Here is a 21,153-nt window from a genome sequence, read left to right on the forward strand (position 1 = left end):
TCCCATGCATTGCATAACTCAATATAGGATTGAGCTCATGTTGAGTCGTATCATCAATAACCGTGCCATACGATTTTCATTTTTGTCACCCCCACCTAAACACAGACCAACAGTAGCTGAGAGAAACAGTGTGAAACACTGCTTAAAATTCTCCCACCAAAACGAGGGAGAGTCAATGTGATTTCCATGTCTTTGCTGGAATTCATTCCCTCTCTGGTTACTGCCAAACAAACCCAACCAGGGATGACTCATCTGCAGGGCCTCATAAAGTACTTCTGAAAGGCTTGGGTTTTGCCTTTGGAATGCACTGGATTACACCAAGAGTTTGTGATGCTCCAGCGTGGGGGAAGAGGACATCCCTGACTCTTCCCTACAAGGACATTCCCAACCTGCACTCTGCAGTATTAACTGCATGCTCAATTTATTCCTCACTACTTAGGGAAAGCATTGAGCATTCATTCCTTTGGCAAATGATATCACCCTTCCCCTTTGATTTTGCTTCTGAGAGAACATTTTTTTGCTTGCATAGGAAAACAAATGAACAAATTGCCCAATCCCTCACTCTTCCTTGTTTTCCCATTTCTAACTTTGTGGTAAAGAGATGTATGATGAGCTATAGAGGAAAAAATCTGTGGGAGTCCCAGCTAAAATACTGTCAGCACATCACTGGGTAAAGTAGAAATATAAAAACCCAAAGAAGGGCAAAAATAAAACAAGTAGAAGAAAAGAAATATTCCACAGGAGGAGAGAGTAGAAGCCAGTAGGACTGTTTTGTTTAGAAAGGATTTGATAGATCACATGGCAGTTCACACGAATTAATGAGTAAACAAGTCCACTTGGCTGATAGTAATTTTTCCCTTAATACATATTAACTAAAATTGAGCCCAGTATTTGTAGCACAACATATTGTAGAGCTATGAAATTTACTCCCACCTACACTGTATTAATGAGCCAACAACCTAATACGACTTTAAATTGGGCAAGGATTTCATAACAGTAAGATCATTAGTGACAACAGCTAAGATAAACATTTACAGAATACATCATCCCTCACATTTGAGGACTGAAATCAAACGTTTTGCTGATTGGAGTTAGGAAAAAACATCGTCGCTGGTAGATTTTTGCATCATTGTCTGCCATGGCTGATAGACAACTTTACTAGAAGCCTCTGGGTTCTGGCAACCTTCAGCAAAGGCACTGGGAAAGCCTGTTCTGATTATGACAATTTCAATGATCCTATGTAAGATTACAAAAAGTCATAGAAAGAGGTAAAGAAAATTAAGAAATTCCTTGGTAATCATCTCACTTAAATCTGTATAGTATACCAGGAAAGACAGAAAAACATTACAGTTCCTAGCTTCAAGAATTTACCAAATGTGCACAAGAAGTTTTACCTGCTGAAGTTCAGCCAGCTCTTTAGCTGTCCAGAGACGTTTCACATATCTGTTTCTATTGATATTATCAGAATTCCTGAGGTGGAATTTCTTAGAATTTCCTCAGAAATAGCTTCATAAACCTATTTATTGATTTGGCTTCTCAGAAGTGGCTTGCATGAGTTCCTCCACAGTCACATCTGAAATGAGTTTCTACGTGCTTGTATCTCACTCTGTGAGCCCCAAAATTGAAAGGCAAAAGGTATATTAGCAGCACCATATAGTATTTATTAAGACCATGTTTTTATAGAAAGTCTTTGGAAAGGAAAATAGAGGTCTATTGGGAAAATACACTCGAAGTACTGTGTTTGTCATATCTGGGCAACCTAGCTGTAATGATAAGGTGTGCGTTCATCTCTAGCTGCTGGGCTGGACTGTTATAAGGTCATGTATTGTGGAAGAAAAATTGGGCCTGTCTCACAGAAGACAGAACTGTCTAGAGAAATGACTGAATCAGGACTGAGTAAGGGAATGTTTCTCTTGCAAAATGGTAATATAAATGATATGGGGCTGACTAATAATACAGTTGGTTTCCACTAACTAACAGAATAACATGATGATCTACAGAACTGAATTCCAGACTCTGAGCTAAGATAATTTTTTTTTTTCTTATTTTCCGTCTGAGTCAGTTAGAACAAAACCTGTGTTCAAGAGACCAAGTCTCAGGCTTTTCGCTTCCCCATTTAATCTCATGTGGGTATCCCCATCTGATCTGAGATGCAGAAGACATTCCACATGTCAGAAGCCCCATAATGGCGGTTCAAGCATGGTTCCAACTCATAACGGACTTATAATGCAAATTATCTGTGGACAGTTTGAACAAGAAAATAAATATTTTTCATGGACAGAAGAACTGATTTCATTTAACTGAAAGACAATGAATCTAGAATGCATGTGAAAGCACACTGCCATATGTGCCTCTCAATTCACAGGTTTTAAGGTTCCAGTTCTAAAAAAGGGGACATCCAACTTAATGGTAGCATTAGACAGAAGCTCAGCCAGGCCAAATCTCTGGCCACCACTTTGTCCTATGTGTGTTTTTCTAATGGAGATTATAGTCTGTCTCAATGCTTTCAACTTAGTGAGTCATACCTCCCCTGTTTAAGCATACCTACTTTTAAAACTAGATAGAATTTTTAATTAACAGAGCACATTGTTATGTCTGTAGTCAATCTCCCCTTTGTGCACTCAGAAGGGCTACCCTGAATCTGCTTATTATCTTGCAAAATTAATTTAGTTTAAGGATTATTCTTCCTGAAAATGCAATGGACAATCTCTTCTCTTGAATATTTTGTTTAATACATAAAGCTGCACATGCATCTTAGAAGAATTTGAACATGGGATCTGAGCTAAGATCTTAAGCAGTCTGAAAGAACACATCAGTCTGCCGAATATGATATCCAGAAAAATACAAGTTCTCATTTCAAAGGTAATACAGACACACGCATACTTAGATATGTACATAAATCTGTATGGCATATTTGCTGAGCAGGCCTAGACTCCTTGTGAAGTTGTTTTTTCAGTATAGCAAATTAGAAAAACATGCCCAGAATTAAAGGTTACTTAATCGGGTTGAAGCAGTAACTTCAGTTCCAGCAACTCCCTCCCACTATGTTACATCTGATAATGTACCCAAGTCCAAACATAAACTTAGTTCAAAAAGATGTTTGGTCCTTGAATGTAAAATGACACTTAGCTTACACAATTAGCCAGGTAATACATATCCTTCCAAGAGAAGCAATTTTTACCGCAGAATAATCTGCATTTTACTAATCTCTGATTGTTAAGTTTTACTTGCTGAAACTTTTCCATATGGCTTTTTGAATACCACTGTCCTGTATTTAATTACCACAGAAGGATATTAATGAAGAGGTTGGGAATTTGGCCCAAAACTGGTCCCACAGTTTGGACAGTTTGATGGAGATAGAGCCAATGAGGAGAACATTTCTGTCAATACGAGGCTGTGCCATTTCACACACAAAAGCAGTGGCAAAAGAGGAGTAAACAGACCTATAGAAACAAAACACCCAACTATTTTTGAATTGTCCATAAAATTCTAAAATAGTATGGTCATAAAGTAGCACTGAGTGAAGTGAAACACTGGTTTGCTAGCCTAAAGGACAGTCAAACAGGAATTGGTGGGGTAGTCCTTGTAATTGAGACCGTTTTTATCAAGCTGTAGGTAAGATGCATGCCCAGAAATGCAAAGTATACTTCCCAATTTTAACGGCAAAACACAATATTGAGCAGAACCAAGGCAAGGGTGCGCAGCCTGGAGTGCAGAGGATGCGAGGAAGCTAACGTGGGTGGGAAAGCATATGTTGCTGCCTGGATGAGGAAGTGGTACACCACAGTTACTTCATAAGTGCAGGGGCTTTATAAACTAAATCTCCTAGGGACTGTTTTAAATAGCCAAAGAATGACACGCAGCCCTGACAGGCGTTCAGCATTGTTTGAGGAGGCTGGTTGCCTTCTAAAAACACTGGACTGCTGCTTGTACTTTTTCCAAAAATGTCTATTTTTAACCTCAACTTCTTCATATAAACAGTGGGCAGATGCACCGTGTAGTAAACTCTGTTTTGTCTAGCATGAAATTAATGGCTTCCTCAGCCTTACCTGACAATGGAAAACATATTCCGGTGTGGTTTTCTTGAACTTCATGTTCCATACCAAGGCTACCCCATCAGGCTCATGTGGAGCATCTTCATTATTGTTATAAGATGCAACCATCAACTCAGGGTACTAGAAAGAAAAAGAAAAGGCAAATGAAATAAGATGGATGATGAAGAACCTATGCAAAATCAGATGAGACAGAAATAATATCACACTACATGTGCAATATCTGGTTTTAATTATATTACACACTAAGTCAAATCATAGTATCCAGCTTCATTTTGGTTTTATATTTTACTCGTCCCTGACATCCTTAAAGCCCCTGCTCCTTGCTCTCTATCAGTTATTCTCAGACACCACAAAGGCAATGTTATTTTCTGCAGGTAATTCTCAGAAAAGACAACTAGCAGGTTATTCATAGAGGGAATGCAAAGCAAGGAAGAGGAAAAATCTGAAAGCTTGAGTAATTCTGATGTATTTGCTTAACCATTTCTTCAGGGACAAACCGTTGTCTTAGTTGATTTTGACAATAAAACATGATGACCATAGCGTTGACTTGCTTCTATTCTGAAATTCACAATTTTTTCAGCATCCCTGAAAACTACTCTTTCTTATTTCATTATGCACTCTTCCTATTCACTTATGAGTAGAATCAACTTGAAAGCTCTTCTTGATGATTCAAGTAGCAAACAAAATATTTTCTTTACAGAAGCTCAATTTTGCAAGATGCTGAGGTCATCTTGTAAAGCGCAGGGTGACCTCGAATTCCACTGACTCAGTAAGATTGATGCAATGAGCACTCTAAAATCAGATCCATATTTTCTTGTACACCCATTATCCATTGATATATAGAAGTAGATATGCAACATACACATATGTATTTGCTCTGTTTATATATATATACACATACACACACACATATCATATATGAAAAATCAGATTTTCACATTCTGTTGATGACCTTGTATCATTTCAAAACACCACAAGAAGTAACAATTTGCCCACAAAACATCAATTACTTTCTGCCAAATACTTCTTACAATAGCACCCAGTTCTCCACTTTCACATGTTTGACACTAGGCACCTCTGGTAGCCTCTGTTCTTCCCTCTAAATAGTCAAAATAAGGTAGTGGACCTTATGGCATGTCCAGAGAAAAGCACGTGGCTTCTGCAGACCAACGAGCCAGCAGCCCAAGCTCCACAGGACCCACACCCTCCTCTTGTAAACTAGGAATGCTTTCCCTCAAAATTTCTCAATGATCTCCGCAAATCATTGTCACTTTTTGTCTTTCCCAGGTAAATTCCTGCCAAACCATTCACCGCTTTATAGGGGAACAGCACAGCTGGTAGATGTAAAGGAAGTGGGACAACGAAACTGCCAATAGTACTATTGGGAGCTGTGAATTTGGTCCACACCAGGCATTTTAAAAATGCAAAAAAACCCCCTTTATATCATTATTATTGGGGTTTGAACCTCTCTGCTCTCAAAATTCCTTGGAAGAAATAATGCGCACAGTTATAACTTTTGCCATCAGCAGCTATTCGTTCCCACTTTTTCCATGGATAATACATCACGGAGCTCACAATTTTTCGGTTCAAGCTCATCATTCCAAATGAGCCTGGACCCACGTGTGGGAGAACCAGCAATGACACACGGCCACCATAGCTGCCTCTTTCCCATTTTGGGGCGGCTCTGACTGGGTTGTATCTACATCCTGGCAGACCCTGGCTGCTGGCACAGCTTGTAAGGGCAATTTAGCACCCAAATCAGTTGCATGAGATTTAGAGCATGCAGCAGACCAATCTCTTGGTCTTCAAGAACTGAGGGAGACATGAGGGCGGTTTAATCCCACACCTGAGACACCACCTCTCTGGATGCAGTTGTGCCAGACTGCCCTCCACTGCTCTCATCCATCTCACCCCCCTCTTCTCTCTCTCTCCTGTGACAGAGATTACAACCACTTCTGAACAGCAAGCTCAGCTTCTCCTTTGAACCTTTTCATCCCATGTTGGCACAGGTCCAAGTAAAGAGCGTGTGCAGTAGGCTTTTGCCAGGGCATCTCATTTTGGCTGTACAGGTTAGGTACCATTCGCGCGAGCAGCTGCAGTCATGAAGGGGCAGATACCTTGGCAGGCAGAAGCAACAAGCCCTTCCACCGGCATGACTGCAGCCAGCTACGGCGTGTGACCAGGTCTGAAGCACCAGTTTAGAGGCACTCTGGGGTTGGTTCATGCTCCTGAAAGTTTAGTGAGCATGCTCTGGTTGGTAGCACATCTGGCCATAAACAAACACTGACTTAAATCTTGCTGGTCTATACGTAGGTTTTGCAATCACAATTTATGCATCTGACTGGAAATACAGTTTCAAGTTTACACATATGCTGGGGTCATACCTAGCTGGGCAACACCATTATGAGGTTTTTTGACTCTTAAAAAAACCAAGCTAAGTGCAGCATCCTAAATCCACGCTGGCATTGCACGCTTGCCACTTCATTCACTCTACTTGCATTTACAGAATTTCAGTCCTCACCAGGTGCCCAGCTGTCCTGTGACTGCAACTGAAAATAGCGTGGAAATGGTGCTGTGGGAAACAGCATTCAAGGCTGCCGCCTGAGAGTCAAGAGAGACACAACAGTATCCCTGAGACTGTGGTTTTCTTGGCTTTAGATGAGCTAAGTTACCTCCTCATGGACAGAGCAAGGTGATCCCACTCTCTATGTTTACACTCACTCTGTTGGGCCTTTCCCTTAGATCCTTGATGAAGCATCTAAGCCGCTCTCCCTTTGCTCTGCAAAAGAATCAAGGGGCTAGTGGGTTAGCTTTAATGGTATGAATGATCCCACATGCTTGGGACCGTATTTTACATGTCACTGGGAACAGAATAACTTGTTTAATCAATGCATCAAGGTTCTTTGTTTGATTAAGCTTCTATTTGCCTCCAGGCTGTTTTGCAGCAACAGTTTTATCACAGAGGATTGAGCAATGTGTTCTGCAGTTCCCATGATTATTCAAATTATCCTTTGGCGTACTGGACACTGCCATGTCCTGGAGCATGAGTGAGAAGCTGAGCTAGCGGTTAGGTGAAATACCTCTGTCCGGCTCCAGCACGATACACCTCAAAGCAGGCAAGAGAGGAGGCAAGTCCCTCCTTCCAAGCTAGTGTGGGGTGGCGTGCAGCAGCCGCCCGGCATGGAGAAGCCGCTGGGGCGGAGAAGCCCCCGCTGGCGTGCCAGGGAGCTGAGTGTGAAGAGTTAACGAAGAGGAAGGCAGGAGGGGCCACCCTGGAACAAAGAGGTGGGAAGCAGAACATGCCTGCGAGCCCCAGGGGCTGAGCAATTACATTTGGCAGTGCTCTTCTGAGGCGGCTTTTTTTCTTGCTGCTCTGGGAATACAGTAAGAGCTGCCTGTTAGGAAAATATCAGATAAGAATTCCATGTAATTTCCAGCCCCTGAACAAGTGAACAACCTAAGATAAGTGTTTCCTCAGGCTTATATTTGATTTCTGTGGAAATCCATATGTGCTTAAAGGCCACCCACGTCACACCAGTGCATACCTGTTGTTAAGCTGATATTTTGTATGAAAGCAAAGGGATAAATCCTTCATTTCACACACAGGGTGTGAGCTGGATATTACCAGAAGCCTCTCTGCAGCTGGCTGTTGTGCACGACACCCGATCGGACAGCCAGACCTCCACAGCCTACTGGCGATGCTCGTTGAGACCCTCCAGCTCCTCCTCTCCTCCCTACTGCCTGCCACATCCTCCATGCAGTCAGCTGCCACCTTACCTGAGAAGTACCCGGAGGCATGGAATCAGCCCTGCTGCCATTTCAAGGGGAAGGAGAGAAGGATGGATGCGAGCGTCACTGTGCTCCTTATCCACTGCCTCTCCCCAGCCCGCACACACCATTTACGTACCTGGCCTTAAACACATGGCGTCTCCACACACAACACCTAACACGGTGCAGAAAGAGCAGCTACTTCTAAGAGTAGGCTAAGCAAGGCTTGTTCGTAGCACTGGGCTGAGCTACATTTATAGCATCTTTGCTACCCACACCAGGCTGCACCAGGGCTCTGGACGCACCAGGGCACGTCTGAGGCTGGGTTTGGGGCCAACTAGGCAGACTGGCTTGTGTTCGCATTTTTCAAGCCTTGTCCTCCTGGAGCAGTTTTGTTGTTACCTGTATTGTTGACCTTGGAGCAGAGTCTCCCTGGCTTCCTCCCCAGGGAAACCAGCTGCTTTGCTCCAGGCTGGAACCTAGGAACAGGCTAACAGGGACGAAGCAGAGAGGATGAGGGTGGCTGGAGCAAAACTGGGACCAAATGAATTTGACAGGACCTGTGGTGATGTGTGTGTGCGTGAATCCCAGCTCTCCAATGGAGTAACTAATTAACCTGGTTTCTGTGCTTTGCTGATGGGGCTGTATTGGTTTTGGGAAGCTTAAGCAGCTCTATCGTCAGTTTTATTTTGCAATATGACAATGCTTTGCAGTGCACAGAAACTGGATAATTCCCAGGCTTGCTGCTTTAGCATGCCCCCATGCCAGCTGCAGCCTCCTCTTCCATCACTTGAAGAGGGGACCCAGCATTTTTCGAAAGACCTCTTTTCAATCTTTTCAAGTTGTTCAGATACTTTCACATTTTGAGTTTTAGTGTATTAGAAAAATAAATTTTATTCCTCACTATTCTTGTTTTTTATTTTATTTTATTATATTTATTATACATATTATTGTATTTCTATTATTATGTTGAACTATTTATTAAATCAATTGCTATATATTTAGTAAATTATCTTTAATTGGTTTAATTTTAAACCTTTTGTCCTAAAAAAATTTCCATGTGCTGAAGGATTGGAGGGGGGAGGAAAAGTAAAGACTCCTTCATCTTAGTAGGTTCGTTAACCTATAGTTTTAATACAACATCCTGGTTTTGAAGACCAAGTAACATACACAAAAAAATGACAGCTTCATTATTGCCCACTACCACTCCTCCTTACGGAGAAACACGCATTCGCTCATTCAGGGCCCTGCTGTTAGCTAAAAAATAACATCATAGTCTACAGAATGAAGGGCAAACTGAGGCTGGCCGTATTCTTTTAGCGAGAAGTCGGAAGGGATATGGAAACATATCTCCCGGCTTCACATCTTACCTGAAGAGACCAATCCATACAGGTGACGACACGATGCTTTGACCAGTGCTCATCATAAAACTGACGGTTAAAGGAAAGGTTGGCTCCTGCTTGAACATCTCTGTGTGAATTCAAACAAAGTGACACTTTTTGAAGTACCAGCATTCAAATGCTGTGAAAAGCAATGCAAAAGTTTCTGACTACTACTTCTCAAATCTCTGCCCAGCCTGGTGAAGTCTGCCACCCTGATTTAACTGCTCTCACTGACTGTCTTGCTGATAACAAATCTGCACCAAGGAACAAATTTTACGTCTGTTTCACAAAACCGCATTTCTTAATTTCCCACTGCCTTCCTGACTCTTCTGGGTCACCCTGGGCCACCTCTGCCACCTTTGTCTCTCAGGACCGAACCTGGCCCTGGCATTCAGCTCCCCTTTTTCTGAATCTTCACCTCCAAGCTATAACCCAATCTGTTATTTTTGATTCCTGAAATCTTAAAGTTACAGCACCTCCTCCCAGCGATGGAGACGGCGGATGCCTTCTGGCACCATTAGGATGGGCTGAAGCTCCGTGCTGGTCCGCTGCTGCCACACTGATGCATTTAGCCGGTCCCAGGGGCAACGCTCTAGAGTAACCTCCAGTAAGTAACTTCCGTGCAGCACAGCTACTGATTTGCCATGAGGCTTCAATGGATACGCAGCTGTTGAAATCTAAATACTTCCTCTCGTACTAAGAAGTTCTGCTGCTTCTACTCCCCTATCAATTGCTGAATACAACAACAACCTGTCACCTCTCATCTTATGTGTTTAGATTGCAAACACTTTGCGAGATCATCATTTTCATCCACACAATGCATAGCACAGTGGGATCCATTACAGACCTGAGGCAGTAGTGGAATATAAACAACAGCAATTTGAATTTGTATAAATATCATGATGCAAGCACACTGGAACGTACACATGCACATCTACATATACATGTGTACACACACATTTATCTATTTCAATTATTAATGTTTTTCTTCAGAATTTGAAATTTCGTCCCAAAAAATGAAACAAAAAATTAAACCGCCTGCATAATACGTCAAAGAAAAAAACCCAGAGCAATAAAGCAGGAAGCTATTTTACAAAATAATTTAGACTAACAAAGTGACCCAGGCCTTCACGGCGAGGTTTTAAACTTTTCTTAACTATAAAAATGTTCAGTTTAGTTTTAAAATTAAGGCTTCCTGGCATTGGAATTCTTTTTATAAAGGTTATTTTACAAAAGCTAACAAACCCCAAACTGACCCATCTTTCTCTTCTACATCTCTGCCACTGTAGTCAAAGAAGATGTCTGAATCTTCAGCCAAAGCTCGCTCAATTACACGTATTGTCCGGTCAAAAAATATCAGGAATTCTTCTGAATGGAGAACTTGCTGTTTTTCTTCTTCTGTCAGTTCTCTAGGAGGAGCTTGGAAAATGAAAAGATGTAGTTAAGAGTATGACATTTCACCCCTTTCCCAATGAATCAACATTTTCAGTGGGTTTCTTTTGATATGAAAGCTTGCCGTAGCAATGTCAGGACAAAAACCAAAGCTTTACTCTTAAAATCATGACTAAGAATTTTTTAGTATATCTAAACATACTCCTGTGTATTCCCAGAATGTAGCATTTACACAGAAGAGATCCTATATCTTATATATTTATTATTCTGAAATGAAAAATACTTAAACTCCCCAAATTAAATAAACTCGGTGTTCCTATTTCAGGAAATGGCTGTGACTGACGTTTAGGCAATACCTAACTCGAAAAAGCAGAACACTTATGTAACAGGGGACCTGTCAGAGGAGCCAAAGATAAAATAATCTTCTTAACTTATACTACAGTTCTTTGTGTTAAAAGGGGTCACATAATCTCTCCCTTCACTTCTTCCCATTTCTCCTTGGTGTCACTGATAAATTCTGTCTCTGCTTTAGAGCTTTTGTGAAGCAATGAAGTAAATAACCAAAGATATTCTCAGGGGCAGCAAAATCGAAAGCAACCGACCAAACGCCAGTTTCTTTAAGGCAGTTTTATTCCTTGCAGAGGAATCCTAAGAGCTGGAGCAACAAATAACACTCAGCCATGGCCAAAGCTGCCCTGGGAGGGGGTAGGAGCCATCTCAGGCACCAGTCAGGATAGCGGGGCCCCCACGAGATGAAGTTGCTTCTTTACATGTATGCAGAGATGCTAAACCTTTACTTCCAAACCAATATTTCCAGTATGGCCCTTCGTTTGAAAAATACTATCTTTGCAGGATGCACTAATGCTATATCTCCCTCAGTTTAATGACCTGTTGGTAAATTCCAACTCAAATGTGAGCATCAGAAAGAAAGGAAATTGGGATGCTGCTATGGTGCAAAATTCTGTTCTCAATTACACTAGCAGGGTCATATTGATATTGTGGCAATGTTGTATATGAATTATGCCTTTGCCCACATATGCTTTTAAACCATCGTTTTAGTTGTATTTCAGAATTACTTGTATTTCAAAAAATGTCGTTAGTATCTTCACAGTTACACCAAACCAACCTCGCAACTAGCTTAAATTCTCAGCATGAAAAGCTCTGTTGAAATCACAGGAATTATGCTAACAGGGAATTTTGTTCCAAATTTATAATTAAGTACACAAACAACATATCATAAACAGATTTATTGCAAAATTACAGAGACTCAGAGTTTAACAATCGATCAAAGGTCTCCTGCATTGGCTTTACATTACAGATTTGAGGTGTTTACTTGTGAAAATGACCCTGCAGTCTCACCAGGCCATAAACACCAGCAGCCAAAAAAGATAATTCAACACAGTGCCTCAGAGAACACCCAGTATACATCAAAGTTTAACTCCCAGCCCTGTCATAGATATCTTAATGTTTAATTAAACGAGTGACACAGTTTAAAGTTGCAGTTCAAAATTATTTTCCAGTTGCTGTGCCATGCCACACAGCTACTTTCAGCTATCAGGGAGATCATAGAATCATAGAATCATTAAGGTTGAAAAAGACCTCTAAGATCATCGAGTCCAACCGTCAACCCAACACCACCATGCCCACTAAACCATGTCCCTAAGCGCCTCATCTACACCTCTTTTAAATACTTCCAGGGATGGTGACTCAACCACTTCCCTGGGCAGCCTCTTCCAATGTTTAACCACTCTTTCAGTAAAGAAATTTTTCCTCACATCCAATCTAAACCTCCCCTGGCGCAACTTGAGGCCATTTCCTCTCGTCCTATCGCCAGTTACTTGGGAGAAGAGACCGACACCCACCTCGCTACAGCCTCCTTTCAGGTAGTTGTAGAGAGCGATGAGGTCTCCCCTCAGCCTCCTTTTCTCCAGGCTAAACAGTTCCAGTTCCCTCAGCTGCTCCTCATAAGACTTGTTCTCCAGACCCTTCACCAGCCTCGTTGCCCTTCTCTGGACACGCCCCAGCACCTCAATGTCCTTCTTGTAGTGAGGGGCCCAAAACTGAACCCAGTATTTGAGGTGCGGCCTCACCAGTGCCGAGTACAGGGGCACGATCACTTCCCTGCTCCTGCTGGCCACACTATTTCTGATACAGGCCAGGATGCCAAACTTACTGAGATGTAGCCCTTGCTTGCTGTCTGATTTTCCTGTGGTTCACACTAGGTTCATGAGCTCTGGTGCCCAAGTACAACGCCACCACCAGCCCCAGGGGCAAGGATGGATAGAAAGGCGCAACAGCAGGTAGGAGTAGTGACATGGTCAGCATTACTGCAGTACTCAGCTCCCCCCAGTTTCAGTGTACTTGCTTTTAGAGCACTCCCTGTGGTTGGGAGAGGCTGTTATCACCACGCTCAGGTTTGCCTCAACTGGTCAAAGCGTTAGCTCTGAAAGACAAAATCTCTGCACTATACCTGGGCTAAATATAGAGGGTAGGAAAAATGCAAAAGGTGGAGGAGCAATTTGGCCCTCAGGAGACAAAGCAGCTAAAAAGTTAGAAACTTTAGCCTTTGATGATCTCCTGTGGCCTTGGCCCTATGCCTCCTACCACCAGGTTAGTGGTCCCTGTGGAGCTCCACACATCCAGAGAATATCTACGTCCCCCCGCACGGTCCCCCTGAGTAGCAGAGCAACAATTACCAAGGCAGGAGCACAATTTGCCTCTAAGTACTTTAGACAGAAGCAATGCATGTGAAAAAAAAGAATGACTAGCAAAAAGTACAGGTTGACCTATTGCAGCATCCACTACTGAATAGTAATTGGCACTAAGAGAACTCATCTGGCAAGGAAGCCTGTAATGAGGCAATATCCCACTGTCACCACTAAAGCATCGCTTTCCGAGAATCAAAGACAACAAGCATGACAATGCAGCAAAATGGCATAAAAGGGGAGAAAATAACTGCAAACGCAACTGGAAAACTCATTTTAAACTGCTCCAAATGGTAAAAATTATTTGCTAAATCAAATCCTCTCTACAGCTTGGAAATATAAATTTATTACTCAGCCATTTGCCGGCTATAACTGGCAAAGAAAATACAACAAAAAATCAATAGAAAGGGAAAAGGCAAAAAATAAACAGCTTGGGAGCTGTGGAGTGTTCACAAGCAATGGAGACACACGATTGCAGTTCTACCTCAGCAAAATCTCCCTTGCAGTTAGCAATGATCTGTGGGAGGCCAGCAGTCTATTAAACCTTCTTTGGCATTAGAAACACCTTGGCTAAAGTTTGTAGGGCATAAATCAGCTTACCTCACTCATCTGACTGACACACCAGATGCCCCCTGGTGATATTAAGCTTCATATTTTAACCTTATTTTCTTCTTTCATTCGGCTGCCTCTGAAGTTTTATTTGAGGCAATCTCTTCTTACAAGAATGTTAACATCATTACTTTTTCCAGTGTAAAACATTGCTGTAACTACTGCAAATACATGAAGTATAAGCAAAAAAACCAAAACAGACAGGCTTGTTCTTTCAAATATGAAGATTTTCTAACCATTTATCTTTCAGAGCCACTACCATTTTCCCCTTGTTCCTTCTCTCTGTCTGTCCATTACCTCGAATAAAATAAAAAGGATCTACGTAATTTTCTGCAATTTTTCTTCCTATCTGGGAGCTTACAGTTACTTTGATCTCAGCTTTCAAGAGACACAGGCTCTCTTCAAGGAAAACTCTGAGAAACATAAGTAGCTGATCAAAGTATTTTTTGTTTTGTTTTGTCACAGGGACCTATGTGATGTGACAATATCTTCAGAAATTCCCTGTAAGAATACAGCATTTGTCTTCAAGTTGCTGCTCTGCCTGGTGTAAAAACCAAACAAACCACATCTAACCTTCCATGTCTAACAAAGCCTAGTGCGATGCTTAGCTTACCAGTGCTAAAAGTTATGTGCTTATTGCCTGGAGTGCAATGGAAGCTCCTGCAAAGGATGACCCACACTTTGCTCTTGTTTCTATACTGTCGCTTCGTAATGAACTATTGTGCCTGTGCTCTGCTTCCCGCCTGGAGGAGCTGAACCCATCCGTGGCCCCGCACAGCTCACATCAGGAGGACCCATGGCCCAGCCACCAAGTTCTGCCTAACAGGGCCAGTGGGCATCCTGTCTTTCCACGGACCCACTGAAACATCGATGGGATGGCGTACCCGCAAGCAGGGTGCTGTCCGGGTGGCTCTGGGGTTATGAGGTCAACAACATGTATCAAAGAAGCCCTGTACTCATGTTAATGTATAATACTGTACAAAATAAAATGGAAGTTACATTTACATTTAAAATTAAAACACTGCAGTTATATATGCACAGAGGGCACTGCAAGGGAAGAAAATGCGAGGTATATCCATAATAAAAGACATTGTACACTTGTGCATGAGCAAAAAGGTCTAGAATATGTAACAAAAACTGAACGTGACATGAAAACAACAGATTCATTCAACACATTTCTGAAAAAGAACAGCATTTTTTTTATTTCACATGTGATTTAACATGATCCTCAGAAATACCATCTTTCACATCAGGTCCTTTGTCCACAAATTTCCTTGGACAAAACAGAAAAAAAAAATTGATATGAAAACATTTCCTTGGATCTTTAGGAACTAAGACAAAAAATGCTGCAGACTTGTTCTTATCTGGATGAAGCAAGTTTGTAGTAAATATAATATAAATAGTTGTGATAACAGTGCAGGATCAAATTCACAAAAATTTAAATACCAGGATTTGAGTCTTCTCCCAAGGGAGCCAAAAAGATATTTTAAAAAAAACAACAAACCAAACCAGAAAAAAGACCCACATTTAAATAAGTATAATAGAATATAAAAAAATATTCTCCTGGAACCTAAGCAATTGTAAAAACATGACAAAAGAAATGAAGTCCATTAAAGGCAAAAAAGAAAAAAAGAACAGAAAGAATAAGTGAATTAAAGAAAGGGTGAACTAATAAAAACAGTAAAGCAGGAAGCAGCCTTGTTATGAGCCCAGAGATATAATGAGAGACAGGAGGAGATGAGTAAAACCCTTTTAAGAGCTGTATTATTTCTTTCAGCGTGTATTTAAACCCATGTAAACTTTAGATGTGCTGATGACCGAGAATGGTAGAAATGTACAGTGTGAGAACTGCAAGGTGCTGAGGGGCTCTCAGCAGCTTTTACTCCTTGTCTGCCAATAGCCTGTGATTCTCCTGTTTTTCTTGGGCTTCTCACTTTCATGTCAGGCTTGATATGTGCTGTGTCCTGGTTTGATATGGGCCGATATGGCACAATTGCTGAACATGTAAAGGGAGATTTCGAAGTGCATGTAGGGATTTTTCAGTTCTGGAGTAGCAGGGTCCAGAGCCTTAAATTCAAAACTGTGCCAGGCAGGGCTGTTCCCATTGATCGTGATTCTCCAAGGGCCATGCTGAGCACCATCCCTGCGCACACCTGAGCCGGGCTATCAGGATGGGCTGGCACACCTGAGCTCGCTGTGGTGTCGGCGACAGTGAAACCATGGTGTTACAGGCTCTTACAAACCCCAGTGAGTTCACAGGGACAAAAGTGGCAACCTGTCCTGCTCCTCTGATACTGAAGCCTGAGCTGGCGAGAGCTAAACCATCTCCCCCACCGCAACGTGCTGTGTGGACACCCGAGCCCCATGCACAGGGCCAGGGCAAGAGGGGGGCACAGCAGATCTTTGAAGCTGCAGATCCCAGCCTCCCCCATCACAGCCTTTCATGCAGGTTTCTGTGGATATATCCATGGCTTCAGATAAATGCAGGTTGAGGCCCACTTTCAAGACCCAGCCTGTCCCGCTGTTCATGTGGTTTCTACTGACACAAAGAGGCGCCTTAGGTGGAGCTCCAGAGCTCTCTGGTGATGGAAAGCCCCAACCCACTTGATGCCACAGTTTGGGACCAGTCTCTTGTTTACGTGGTTCGGAGGCGCTGGGAACAGACAGAGCCCAGCCCAATTCACCAGCAGGTATCCCACACTCAGCTCTTCTAAGGACGGTGAGGAGACCATGCACCCGAGACATGGGTGGCAACAGGCAGCCCATGGAAGAAACGCAAGGGAGTGCCAAGGCTTCATATGCTTCAAATAGTCAAGAAGCCAGGTCTTCACCTCCCACTCCAGAAACACTTTGGGGGGCTTGAGCTGCTCCTCTGCCCTTAGCACCTCCATGGCACTGAAGTGCCCCAAGAGGTGGTGTGCCAGGCAGGCTGCACTGTCTGCCTGCTGAATAATCCCACCAAACCCTGCAGACCAGCTCTGGGGTGTGCAAGGGGAAGATGAGGAAATTAAGCATGCAACAAATGTCTGTAGAATTAAACTGGACTACCTATAAACCACAGAGAAAAAAAAATCACATTTCCTCTTAAAATACCATTATAAAAATAGAGCACTCCTGTCCTGTTGGCCTGGGGAGAGGGAGACTGAACAGACTGGATCCAATCTTTATTTTTTCATCCTGACCTACTTTTGAGTTATATTCATGAAAAAAATTGTCTGCCTTTCTCTCCCCATACTTCTCTCTCCCATGGTTTTTTTTCTTACACTCCTATAACTCAAAAAAAGCCATGCTGATTTTTTTTAATCTGTTAAAAAATGTGCTCCCTGAGCTGAAACCAAATTTCAGCCCAGAGCAAATTTTTACGGCTGGGTTATAAATCCCTGAAAAACAGGATTCATAATGGAAGTGCTGACACAGCCTTAACTACTATATAGCAGTGTGAATGGCGCCACTATAATATCTATTAGAGATTCTTTAAAAAGTTTGCAAAATATTGTCTTGCCTTGCAGAGAAAAAGAAGCCAGAGTACTTAATGCCAACATAAACATGCTTTTAACCCATTATGTGCTAATTTGCAGAAAAGCTATTAATTCTGAGTAGGCATACAGAGTGCAGCACCGACAGGAAATGTTCTTCTAAACTCCTGTTTGACTTGTAACATGGTTTTAATCACTTCCATGAAACACAAACGATGGCTTCAAACTCTGAATGTTGCTCAGAACATGAGAAGAGTGATTACAACAGAGAGGAAAACAGGATTTTGCTGGCAAAAGGGCTAAAGCCAACAGGGAGAGAACGACACAAACCGCTAAAAATGGGACTCCATTCCCTGTCAATTTGTGGACGACTGCTTCATTTGATTCACAGCATTTAATGCCAGTCATCAGCATGCCACTATCTTATCCGTCACAACATGTGCTGCAGGTCAAGTTCACTTTCTATCAGGCGATGAGCATGCTTTCTTCTGCCTTGAACCCAGTCAAGTGTTAGCACCTCCCAAAGCCGGTTCTGCTAAAACAAGCTGTGCCTTGCTTTTATAGCCTGCAGTTTGTGTGTCGGAGACTAGTACTAAACTAGCCCAGTTGATCTACCGTTCCTGGGGGGTCTGCTAGGCAGAGAAGGGGAACACTGCCCTGAGACTAAAATGCAACAAAGAAATAAAAGATGTTGGCAGTGGCACTTGGTCAGCAAAGTACATAAAAGGCTAACTTGAAAGCCCACGAAAAAGTGCAATAAATCAGTTCAGAAATGTATTTAGATTTTTTCTTCTTCTGTTCACACAGGAGTTTGTGCTTTCGCCCCAGGTATAAGCAGTAGCGTTACTTTTTCATGGAAATAAATGGGGGTGGGATCAGCTGTAAGCTGAATACTAGAGGGACATTCAGCAACTCAGGACAGCGCATAAGTGCAGTGATACCGGTTTTTATGGCTTCCTGTTGTCATCAGTAAAAGAGATACTGTGTTAGGCCCAGTGACTGCTAAAGCCCATATGTGAGTTGACACCACAGTTTTGGGAGGAAGGATAATTTTCAGGAAAAAGTAAGTTTTTCTATGTTGCCATGTTTCTTGCTCATGTCTTCAGTTCTGCCTCTGCAGACTCTTGTGTGACTCCTGTTCCTGCTGTCACTGCTGCTGCCGCTGCTCCCCTCTGCCCACAGCAGCGGTGGCTGGGGGCGGTGGGAGAAGCAGAAGGATGAGGAGTGGGAGGAATGAGTTCCCCCCTCCATGTTTCTACAAGGACCTAATAAGCAATGGACATTGCCAGACTTATGGCACCATTTCCATGATGCTCTTAAGAAGGAAGGAAGATCAATTTAAAATCAAAACAGCATGGCTGGTACTGCAGCTCATTTCAGTATGTGAGGATAGCGAACATGGGCACTATACAGCAGACTCAGGTTTTTGGACACTGATGTAAATCATGCCAGGCTCCCCTGGATGAGAAAGGAGCATCCACTGCTGTATTCACAGTTAGCAATTTCATGGGCTTCTCTGTAAAATGACTCCATATTTTTCCCATAGTGAGATTACCTTGTGAAAAACAAAGCTACGGTCACAGAATCATCCTGATAATGATCTCCACAGCAAGAAGTGGCTTAGGCCCTACCTGAGGAAGTAAGTTACCTTTCAAGGGGGTAAACAGCGTTGTGAGCAGTCCTGGAGATACAGAGCTGGAGAAGAAACTCATTTCCTCTCACACCGGAGCTGCTGATATTTCAGCTCTTTTCCTCTACTCCACACAGGGGTGAGCATTGACTGCTCAAAGCGACACACCAGAAGAGCCAGTACTGTAGTAAATTCCCAGATGAGGAAGACCAAATTTCACATCCCTCTTCTAATTACGAAAGCTAGAACGGGTCCAAGAGAAGCAAACAAGAGACACCCAGGATATCTACTGTGTCCAGTGCTGATATGCACCACTTCGACACGTGTCTCTTGTCTGCACCAGAAAGAAGTAGTAACCTGAATTTTTGTCCCTTGTAACCCTGGACAGTGTCTCACTCCAGAGAAATGGATAGAAGGGCTGGACCTGCCTGGCTTCAGCTTTGACCTTAAGTTCCCTGGGGGCAGCTCCTACAAAAATTTTGATTTTGACAGTCTACATTTTCCAGTGGAATGGTTTTCTGCTGGAAGATTCCTGACCACCACTAGGTTTAAGTTTGCCCCTCTCAAGCAGGCAGACAGTTACTGGCTCTAAGTACCTCTGAAGACCAACCAACTTTATAGAGCCGCTGGAATGCCTGGCATTCACATTTAAAATCTTTCATGTAAGCAGGCTATTTGAGCCAGAGGACAAGTAAGCACCAGTCCTGGAATCCAAGAATCTCTACTTTGTTCCCAAATTATGAGGACATGTTGCTTCTTCTAAACAGCCTAAGTCTTGTGCCTTTCACAAGCTTCTCAGACCTACCAGCTGGGTCGCTGGGATACAATTTTCTGCTTTTATGCCACTCGTGGTTCTGAATCAATAAAACTGGTGACTGTTTCAATTTCACAGTGTTCTTAATAATGGAAGCTACCTATGAGAATAACTACTTGCATGATTCAGTCCTTTAAAGCTGTAACAAAATCCTTTTCATTTTTTAAAGTACCTTCTTTCACTTCCTGCTTCTGGTCTTGATTTTCCATCTCCAAGTCATTCTGTGCTTTTGGCTCCACCATCTCTTCATCATCGTCATCCTCTAAAAAAAAGGAAGAAAAAGATTTGTGGGATTCACCTCTTTAAGAGGGAGGGAAATAGTGTATCTTCTTTATGATTATAAACTGGTAGTAAACACAGGTAAAGCAAAGTGCACAATAAATGGAAATGTCTACATTTATACTCAAAGTGACACTCTCAGAAATTACCCCCAGACTGCAAGAAAATCTGCTAACGCAGGGCACCTGCCACTTGTGCTCCCTGTGGCAACTTCCCATCTCAGATGTCGGCTGAATATCTCCCTGACCTCGGAGATGACTTCTTGGATGGCATAAGAACAGATGCAAACATGTTTCAGCCTGGCAGCTATTCCATGGTTAGGACACCTGCTATCCAGACACCTCATTTCCAATTCAATTCTCACCAGATTAATTTGTCTTTTGACCTACAGGAAGGGGTTAAATAGAAATCTGACCTCAGGTCAGATGCCACTAGCAAGCAAACAAGCATGGTACAGTTCTGAAAAGTCATCGCCATCAACTGGGGGAACGCAGCAACCAAAAGTGGCATTTGGAGCTTAAGAACCATTCTTGCATTAATACGAATTTAATGAACACTAAAATTTGACACATGTCAGTTACTACTGCCAGATGTTTTAATGACCTTTTCTGACCTATGCAAATGCCTCTCTCGCGTCCCCTCTCTCCCCACACTCACATGTTCTCATTTTATTCAGGAGGGCAAACCATTCATTTCTTGACGTCTGTCTGAATTTACAAGGGTTCTGATTGTCCAGACCAAAACATAATACAAGCAGAGCTGGAAAGACAGTGATGCACCAAAATGGCTCAAAGCCTACCTAACCCTCATTACTTGTTCCCAGCTACAGCAATGTGATTCATTCTCCAGTGCCCAGGGCCAGCACCCAACCCACTCCCACTCATGAGAGGGTAGGGACGCTCAGCCTTCTAGATTCAGTGAACTATGAAGACTGAAAATAGACCTGGTCCTAAAAGAGTGAGTTACAGTAATTAACAATTAGGATAAGCAAATCTGTGGGCCATGGAGGAATTATTCTGGAGTGATTCTGGAGCCTGATGCAC

At 42.6% G+C, this 21,153-nt stretch overlaps 1 protein-coding gene across 7 annotated transcripts in view; it reads right to left on the bottom strand.

Annotated features, from left to right (window-relative positions):
• DYNC1I1 (dynein, cytoplasmic 1, intermediate chain 1) overlaps positions 1–21,153 on the bottom strand; it is a 180,401-nt gene that overhangs the window by 71,486 nt on the left and 87,762 nt on the right. For 6 of the 7 annotated variants that reach the window (XM_009330501.1, XM_009330497.1, XM_009330499.1 and 3 more), the window contains 4 exons: positions 20,004–20,093; positions 10,462–10,624; positions 9,194–9,293; positions 4,050–4,175 (listed from right to left, as the gene is read on the bottom strand). In XM_009330501.1, the coding sequence (XP_009328776.1) occupies positions 4,050–4,175; positions 9,194–9,293; positions 10,462–10,624; positions 20,004–20,093 (479 nt within the window). Of the gene's footprint in view, positions 1–4,049; positions 4,176–9,193; positions 9,294–10,461; positions 10,625–11,388; positions 11,394–16,186; positions 16,198–20,003; positions 20,094–21,153 lie in introns of all 7 variants that reach the window. The other variant, XM_009330500.1, reaches the window with a different exon arrangement.

Source organism: Pygoscelis adeliae, unplaced genomic scaffold (genome assembly GCF_000699105.1).
Source record: "Pygoscelis adeliae isolate BGI_AS28 unplaced genomic scaffold, ASM69910v1 Scaffold27, whole genome shotgun sequence".
Lineage (NCBI taxonomy): Eukaryota > Metazoa > Chordata > Aves > Sphenisciformes > Spheniscidae > Pygoscelis > Pygoscelis adeliae.